Source organism: Malus domestica, chromosome 10 (genome assembly GCF_042453785.1).
Source record: "Malus domestica chromosome 10, GDT2T_hap1".
NCBI lineage: Eukaryota > Viridiplantae > Streptophyta > Magnoliopsida > Rosales > Rosaceae > Malus > Malus domestica.
This window is the reverse complement of record NC_091670.1, coordinates 31,548,757-31,558,135: the sequence shown is the minus strand read 5'-3', so window position 1 is coordinate 31,558,135 and position 9,379 is coordinate 31,548,757. Positions and strand designations below refer to the sequence as shown.

At 36.9% G+C, this 9,379-nt stretch overlaps 2 protein-coding genes across 2 annotated transcripts; both read left to right on the top strand.

Annotated features, from left to right (window-relative positions):
* Window positions 1-589: 589 nt before the first annotated feature.
* LOC114827700 (probable glutathione S-transferase) lies at window positions 590-7,486 on the top strand. Its single transcript, XM_029110009.2, has 2 exons — window positions 590-1,113; window positions 6,948-7,486. Exons 1-2 carry the CDS (start codon window positions 793-795, stop codon window positions 7,290-7,292), a joined length of 666 nt encoding a protein of 221 aa, XP_028965842.1. The 5' UTR covers window positions 590-792; the 3' UTR covers window positions 7,293-7,486.
* On the top strand, window positions 1,194-3,575 carry LOC139188987 (uncharacterized). Its single transcript, XM_070807172.1, has 2 exons — window positions 1,194-2,311; window positions 2,758-3,575. Exons 1-2 carry the CDS (start codon window positions 2,030-2,032, stop codon window positions 3,490-3,492), a joined length of 1,017 nt encoding a protein of 338 aa, XP_070663273.1. The 5' UTR covers window positions 1,194-2,029; the 3' UTR covers window positions 3,493-3,575.
* Window positions 7,487-9,379: the final 1,893 nt, after the last annotated feature.

Below are 9,379 nucleotides of genomic sequence, written 5' to 3'. Positions count from 1 at the left end.
AAAAGTGTTATAAGTGAATAGTACCATGATTAATTTTTTAATGTAAAAATATAGTTTTTCGTTAAATGAACAGTACCATAAATTTTTCGATAAAATTCCATTGAAAAAACCAAAACAAAACAAATAATGCATGCATGACTTTGTTGTGCTTTTCACATAAAGCTGTAGACTCTTTGTAAAAAGGTTTTTCTCCCCCTACTTGGCACTTTCATAAATAAAGTGAAATTTGAATTCAAACACTACACATTCGTACAGTGTAATTTCTTTTATTACAAAATTAATCTTTAACATTGAAACCCCAATTATTCAAATCTTGAATTTGCCATTGTTGACTGAAAGTAACTCATCGCATATTTCAAACATTATTTATTTAAATAATGTTGCTTGTTACCATCAAATAAAGTTGAAGGTTGAAAAAACCAAAACAAAACAAATAATGCATGCATGACTTTGTCGTGCTTTTCACATATAGCATGCCACGTCACCGAAAGTAATGGCATACAGCATGCCACGTCACACCCTTCAAAAATCAGCCACACCCTTATTGCCACGTATGTGTATATACGTAAATATATTACCGACCCTCTTCGGATTCTTTTAACAAGAAACTTGAAAAATTATGAATTATATATGTTTATTGTATTTGCGAAATTTAGAAATTCTTACAAAAAAAAATCTAGCGAGAATCCGGATTCCATATATATATGTGTGTGTGAATATCTATCTGGAATATTTTAGCATCAAGCAAAACACTATAGCCTACAGCTAGAAGTAGTTGTGTGTGTGTCAAAAATGGCGGATGAGGTTGTTCTTCTAGACTACTGGGCCAGCAAGTTTGGCATGAGGGCCAGAGTAGCGCTGGCGGAGAAGGGCGTCAAGTATGAGTACAGAGAGGAGGACTTGAGGAATAATATTAAGAGCCAGATGCTTCTGCAGATGAACCCGGTTCACAAGAAGACCCCGGTTCTCATTCATAACGGTAAGCCGGTCTGCGAGTCACTCATTATTGTGCAGTATATTGATGAGGTTTGGAGGGATAAAGCTCCTTTGCTTCCCTCTGAGCCTTACCAGAAAGCTCACTCAAGGTTCTGGGCTGATTTCATTGACAAGAAGGTAACTTAAATTGTCTGAGTCGTTTCTTATTCTAATTAATTGTTTGGTTTTTTAGGTTCATGTTAGGATGTGATTTGGGGTTTTCATGATTTTCATTAAAATTTGATATATATGCGGTAGAGCCCACTTTCTTTTCTTTTGGATGAATAGTTAGATGAGGTACAATCTTCAAGTCTGTATCCTTAGAGCACCTCCAGCGGGGGAGGTTGCTCGGGGGCCAGTGGGTCAAACAGTAGCAAATTGCTGGGGGGATGACCTCCAGCGTATGGAAGCCCGAGCGACAGGCGAGGCCCGAGGAGCAGGCCCGTCGAGGATTGCCAGCCCGAGAGCCCGAGGGCTGCGTCAGGCGCGTGCGTTTCACGCGCGCGTGGGCGCGAGTCGTCCGACAAAAAAACAGGGCAGGGGCCCGCGATTTCAGTTTTGAAAAGTTACCGTTGGGGAAGCCACGTGGCTTCCCCATGTCCGTTTGATTGAAACGGTCCTATTTTATGGGCCGTTGGATTTCCAACGGTAAAAAACATTTAAAAATCTAATTTAATTTCATCCGTTTGATCTAAGATCAACGGTCCACGTTATTAGGCTTTGTAAATTAAAAAAAAAAAAAGAAAAAACAGTTTAAAAATCTAAAATGTTACCGTTGTGACACGTGGCACAATCTGGAGTGTTGGAATTTAAATTTTTTTAAATCCAACGGCAGAGATTAATTAGGTGAATAAAAATTAAAAAAAAATGTAAAAAAATTCTTAAAAATCCGAAAAAAAATTATGAAAAATTATAAAAAATTTTGATTTCACTTCACCTATAAATACCTTCTCATTATCTTCTACCCTACACCACAATTTCATATTTTCTCAACTACTTTCAACCACATTCCTATCTTTCTTTCAAAGTTTCAATCCAATTTTTTTCCAACAAAATGACTACTCAACCAGGTACGAATTGGACGCTTCTTGAAGATGTTGCGTTGTGTACTAGTTGGGTTCAAGTTACTCATGATTCGATTACGGGTAATGAGATGCAGTTGCGAGAAATGTGGAGTCTTATTCATACCAATTATCTTGAGAAAATGGGTGGGCAAAGAACTAAGGAATCGATGTCCAGTCGTTGGAAATTACTTAGTCAATCGTTTAGTACGTGGAGAGACGCCTTGGCACAAGCTAGTGGTAATCTTCGAAGTGGGGAAAATTTAACGGATCAGGTAACAATATATTATTTATTTGTTAGCTACTTTCATTATATTTATTTGTTTGTATTATTTATTTGTTATCTTCTTTCATTATAATTATTTGTTAGCTACTTTCATTATATTTATTTGTTTGTATTATTTGTTACCTACTTTCATTATAATTATTTGTTAGCTACTTTCATTATAATTATTTGTTTGTATTATTTATTTGTTACCTACTTTCATTATAATTATTTGGTTGTATTATTTATTTGTTACCTACTTTCATTATAATTATTTGTTAGCTACTTTCATTATATTTATTTGTTTGTATTATTTATTTGTTACCTACTTTCATTATAATTATTTGTTAGCTACTTTCATTTATAATTATTTGTTTGTATTATTTATTTGTTACATACTTTCATTATAATTATTTATTTGTTACCTATTCTCATTATAATTATTTGTTTGTGTAGGAACTTCAAGCACAAGCTTGGTATAGTGCCAAAACCAAAAGCAAAAACAAAACATTCACCCGGTTTGAATGTTGGAATATTGTCAAAGATTGTCCTAAATTTAGAGTTGTGCATGTCGGTCCAGAAGTTTTCATGAACAGCACCCCTCTACACTCTACACCTGAGCATGCCTCGCATGATCATGATGAAGATGATGAAGAAGTGCCTGAAACGCCCCCCGTTGAACAAGCGTCGGGGTCGACCCGTTATCCAATTAGGCCTCAAGGTAAGAAGGCTTCAAAGAGAAAAGGTAATGCTTCCAAGAATGATTATGCAAAGTATATGGAAGATCTTGCCCGCCAAGGTGAATTGAATTTGGCCCGGGAAATGGCTAAATTTGAGGCTGATAAGGCTAGAGAGGATGCAAAAGCTGCAGCTTTTGAGAGAAAATTTGAAGCTGATGAGAGAGAAAGAGAACTACTTCGGCAAGAAAGGGAACATAGAAGAGAAGAAAGAATGGCTGAACGAGATCGTGACATTATGAAGGAGCCTTTAGAAGGGAAGTCTCCAGACTCTAAATATTTTTGGAAGTCAGAGAAAGCGGATGTGTTGCGAAGGAGGCGTGCAAGAGAAGCGAGAGCAAGAGGAGATGGTCCTAGCACCACAAGAGAAGATTATCCTAGCATGACAAGAGAAGATCATCCTAGCACCACAAATTGGTTAGGTGATGGTTATCATCCATTCACGAACCCATAATTTTCCAATCAATTCGGGTTGTAATTTCTTATTCGGGTTGTAATTTCTTATTCATTGAATAGAGTACTTTATGTTGTTTCCAATTTATTGAACTTAGTACTTTATTCAAAACACATTTAAACACACCAAATAAAATAACATCAACACACCAAATAAACACACCAAATAAAAACAAACACCAAAAAAAATAAAATTACATTTCAACTCACTAAATGAACTAAAAAAACACACCACATAAAATAAAATAAACACACCAAATAAAAACAAACACCAAATAAAATAAAATTACATTTCATCTCACTAAATGAACTAAAAAAACACACCACATAAAATAAAATAAACACACCAAATAAAATAAAATTACATTTCAACTCACTAAATGAACTAAAAAAACACACCACATAAAATAAAATAAACACACCAAATAAAAACAAACACCAAATAAAATAAAATTACATTTCAACTCACTAAATGAACTAAAAAAACACACCACATAAAATAAAATAAACACACCAAATAAAAACAAACACTAATGAACTTAAGTATCGTCAGCACCCCTCAATTCCCACTGGTGCTCTATCAAGTCAAGTTGGCGGGCATTGTGCATATTTGACCTTTGAAGTGCAGTATATCGTTGGATGATCCTTTCATTGTAACGTCCATCCCTTTCTAATGGCTCATGTTGCACGGGCTCATCGGTGGCGTCATGAGCACAATATATACGTGTTCTTGAATTGTTCATCGTGTCTGGCTCATATTCATCAACGGCTTCATAATCGTACTCATCTTCCACAATCATGTTGTGAAGAATGATGCACGTCATCATGATGGATCGAAGTGACTCTACATCAAACAATCTGGCAGCACCCCTGATGATCGCCCAGCGAGCTTGGAGGATACCGAAACAACGCTCCACATCCTTCCTGCACCCTTCTTGACATCTTGCAAAGTGTTTTTCCTTTGCACTGCGCGGACGTGGCACTGTTTTGACAAATGTTGACCACCTTGGGTAAATGCCATCAGCTAGGTAGTATGGCCCGTCGTACATACGTCCATTGACCTCATACGTGACTTTTGGTGCATTTCCTTGCAGGACATCGTTGAACACTGGGGATTGGGCAAGGACGTTGAGGTCATTTTGAGCTCCCGGAACCCCGAAAAAGGCGTGCCAAATCCATGTATCAAAAGATGCCACCGCCTCCAAAATGATACTTTTTGATCCTTTTCTGTCCCCATAAGCGCCTTGCCATGCACTTGGACAGTTTTTCCAAGTCCAGTGCATACAATCAATGCTTCCAATCATCCCTGGAAAACCTCGCATCTCGCCTTTCTTCAGAAGCCTTTGCAAGTCCATATGAGTAGGTCTCCGGAGGTACTCTGCGGTGTAGATAGATTCGATTGCCGAACAAAACCTCATGAGGGACTCAAGAATGGTTGATTGTCCCATCCTCGTTATCTCGTCCACTTGGTCTGCAGCTGCTCCATATGCAAGCATCCGCAAGGCAGCAGTAATTTTTTGCTGAGGCAGGAGACCCATAGCACCAAAAGCATCCGGCTTTTGCACAAAGTAAGAATCATGGTTGCAAACAGCGCCCATGATTTTGTTGAACAAATGTCGTTCCATTCTAAAACGACGTCGGAAGTATGTTTCAGGGAATGCACTGTTACGGACAAAATAATCGTCCAAGAGCTCCTGACCTCGTCGTTGCCTGTTTCTATCAATGTTTACAGCACGGTTGGGCCTGCAGATATGAGCCACAGCTTGGACGACTCGACGGGATTGTGAGGCTCCTGCCATTCTTGATTCGTCATCTCTCCGTCTACGCTCGTCATCCTCTTCCATCTCATTTTGGGCCCAATCCCTAACATTGAACATTCCTTGTGATTGGTTAAACAATTCTTCCTCTTCTTGCTCGATTTCCCACATCATCTTTGAAGAAGAAGAAGAAGACATTGTAAAAAGGAAGCAGAAACTATGAATAATGATAGGGATTTTGGTGAAGAAGGAAGCAAAAACTATGAATAATGATAGGGATTTTGGCGAAGAAGGAAGCAGAAACTATGAATAATGATAGAGATCTTGAGAAAATTGGTGTGAGATTTATGAGGATGGATGGGGGATTATATGGAGGATTTAGAAGGGATTAGGTTGTAGATAATGCCACGTGGCATGCCGTCATTCGTTAAAAATCTGGTGGAAATCTATCCTCAAAGATTGTAATCGGATTGTGACACGTGGCACGACGTGATTGGTTAAAAATCTTATCAGAAATCCATCACCAATAATTGTCTTTTCAGATAATGACACGTGCCTTGACACAACGATTAAAAATCTTATCGGAAATCCATCACCAATAATTTTCTTTGCGGATAATGACACGTGGCGCAACGAGAACGATTAAAAATCTTATCCGAAATAACAAATATAATTATTTTGAATTATTTTATAAATACAAAAATACAAAAATTTTATTGCTATTGGCTTTTCGGATAATGACACGTGGTGCAACGAGAACGATTAAAAATCTTATCCGAAATTACAAATAAAATTATTATGTATTATTTTATAAATAAAAAAATATTAATATTTTATTGCCAATTGCCAGGGCTATTCAGTGCAGGGGTGGAGATGCAAAAGGCAATTGACAGGGGAATGCACTATTCATTAAGGGCAGTTACTGTTCACTAGGTGGATTAAATAGTGAATTGCCTGGGGGAGGGCTCCTACACTGGAGTTGCTCTTAGCATAAACAGTTTGACATGAGGAGCAAAATACAATTTTTTATGGGCTATGGAGGCATTATTCTAAAAATTCTCGTTTAATGCTATCTAGCCCACTTAAGCGTTAGACCCTTAGTCATCATTCTGATTAGTTTTTAGATGCTATGCGGCCGTTCACCGTTCTAATTAATTTTTAAGCATTTAAAAATTAATAAAAAAACACATAGACCCACTTCAATAAGTTGGATCAATCTCCATATTGCTAATTGATTTTACGGTGGAATTTCAATTTTTTTCATGGTAACAAAGTATGGTCCTTGTGTGAAGTTAAACGGGCACACACACTTCACGATATCTTGTTGTATTGTTTATGTGGTAAGTTTATAAATGTATCACACGTAAAGAGCGTGTTGAAAATGAATTCTAAATTAATAAAAGAACTTGCGTGGGCTTATAAATAAATTGAGCTACTTTCTATATTATCAATTAGTTTTACGGTAGAATTCCTGACTTTCTTTACAAATCTATCTTGCATGCCTCGTTAATTTTCATGAACGGCTTTTGTGATCTCTGCTATTTTGTGATCCATTTCTTGCTACTTAAGTTCAATCATTGGAACTTACAAAACCCTAAACAAATATAGCCGCGGGAATTAGAAAAGAAGTCAAAATTTAATTAATCCCACTGAACTCGCTATAGCAATGATCTGATGCAATCTTGTCTTAAAATTGCAGCTATATGATGCTTGCACGAAGATATGGATGACAAAGGGAGAGGAACAAGAGGCAGCAAAAAAGGACTTCATCGAAATCCTGAAGCAGTTGGAGGGACAGCTTGGAGACAAGCCATATTTTGAGGGTGAGAAATTTGGGTTCTTGGACATTGCTCTCATCACGTTCTACTGCTGGTTCCATGCATATGAGATCTGTGGAAACTTCAGCATCGAGGCCGAGTGTCCCAAGCTCATTGCATGGGCCAAGAGGTGCATGCAGAGGGAGAGTGTTTCCAAATCTCTTGCTGACGAAAAGAAGGTGTATGAGCTTGTTCTTGGCCTGCAGAAGATGTTTGGTTGGGAATAGAGGGAGAGATATCAATCTAGAACGTCAGAGTCTTATAGTGAAGTGTGAATCTGTGTCTTGTTTAATTTCTTTCCTTTATGTATCCTGTTTTAGTTTATAGTGAGATATATTATGGTGAGACACTTTGATGCGTCTTTGGAATCTTGTGTGAGGAGAGTATAGATGTATGGCTGTGTCCGGTTTAATTTGTTTAATCTCTTTCCTTTATATATCTTGTTTTAGTTTGTAGTGAGCACTACTAGAAAATGTGCTATAGGCAAGGAAGAAAATATCGGTAATATCGGAAATATCGGTAGTCCGAAAACACGGAAACATCGATGGAAATATCGGGATAATATCGATATCGATAAAAATTACATGGAAACCACGGAAATTGTAAGAAAAACTTGGAAATTTTTAATGAAACTTTGTAGGATGTTTATTTAGTCAATTATCTATTAGTTTATCACAAAAAATTGGAAGGAAATGCATTGCATGATGGATTTAACTAATTTAAGTTGATTATATACAAGCTGGCAAACATTGTGAGTATAGAAAATATGTAGTAATTAATGAAAGAAGTTTAAACACACCATAATCATTTATATATAATTAATTAGTACAATATTTGGAGGTTTTATTTAGGATATTAAAAAAAAAAAAGGGAAGTGAATAAAATGATGAAGAATAATGTGCCAAATTTGACACTTTAAATTTCTTACACATAAGCATGCGTCTAGGCGTTGAAGTTCCAAATTATAGTATATCAATTAACGATTGAAAATCAATACATTGAATAAGACTAAACTTTAATTTGGATGCCGATTATGTTTTTTCAAGTTTATATAAAGTAAAAGAATTGAATTTTGGAAGCCAGGAGTGTGTCAATTGAATTTTGGTCGGCGTGCAAGGTATCAATCTCCTCGTCGAGTCGAGTAGTACAACTTTCCTTTTTGTTTCACTCAATTTCGTTGAGTATTGAAAAAGTTATACTCATTTGAATCTTACCCAGTTTCCGGCGACCTCAGTGGCTTTCGAGGCAATTTCCGGCCAAACCACAACGAGTCAGATGTCGTGTGAGGTACCATTCTCTTCGTCTCTTCGAGGGCTACAACTTTCCTTTTTGTTTCACTCAATTTCGTTGCGTATTGAAAACGTTATACTAATTTGAATCTTACCCAGTTTTCGGCGACCTCAGTGGCTTTCGAGGCAATGTCCGGCCAAACCACGGCGAGTTGGCCGGCATACAAGGTATCAATCTCTTCGTCTCGGCGAGTAGTACAACTGTCCTTTTTGTTTCACTCAATTTCGTTGAGTATTGAAAACGTTATACTCATTTGAATCTTACCCAGTTTCTGGCGACCTCAGTGACGTCGTGTGAGGTACCATTCTCTTCGTCTCTTCGAGGGCTACAACTTTCGTTTTTGTCTTGCTTGATTTCGTTAAGTTTTGACAAAGTTATGGCCGTTTAAAGTGGGTGTAAATTTTCGGCCGAAATTCTGATTTTCTCTCTCATTGGGCGAGTCCCACATCGCCCATGCGAGAGCAGTGAGCAAGCAATTTGTCCTATAAAACCCACATTCCCCTGCTGAGAAAAACATAGCTTGTTCGGCCTTTGGGCTATGATCAAGTGAAGTATGTGTTGAGTTTTCTCAACATATTTAAGTACTTTTTAGTATTATATTGCGATATTATCGATAATTTTGAAAATATCGCGATATTATCGATAATATCTTGATATTTTGACGAAAATCATTTGGATAGTTAAAAAAATATCGGACCTCTAAAAAAACGATAATATCGGCGATATTTCGCCGATATTATCGATTTTTTCTTCCTTGGCTATGATCAAGTGAAGTATGTGTTGAGTTTTCTCAACATATTTAAGTACTTTTTAGTATTATATCGCGATATTATCGATAATTTTGAAAATATCGCGATATTATCGATAATATCTCGATATTTTGACGAAAATCATTTGGATAGTTAAAAAAATATCGGACCTCTAAAAAAACGATAATATGATATTTCGCCGATATTATCGATTTTTTCTTCCTTGGCTATGGGGCACCATTTTGAGGACACCCTTCTTCATCGGTGGCTTTGTA

Bases quoted from the DNA above. Each gene is read 5' to 3' on its own strand.
- LOC114827700 (XM_029110009.2), top strand. From the start codon at position 793: ATGGCGGATGAGGTTGTTCTTCTAGACTACTGGGCCAGCAAGTTTGGC. The intron at 1,114-6,947 runs GTAACTTAAATT...TTAAAATTGCAG, and splicing joins CTGATTTCATTGACAAGAAG to CTATATGATGCTTGCACGAA.
- LOC139188987 (XM_070807172.1), top strand. From the start codon at position 2,030: ATGACTACTCAACCAGGTACGAATTGGACGCTTCTTGAAGATGTTGCG. The intron at 2,312-2,757 runs GTAACAATATAT...TTGTTTGTGTAG, and splicing joins GGGAAAATTTAACGGATCAG to GAACTTCAAGCACAAGCTTG.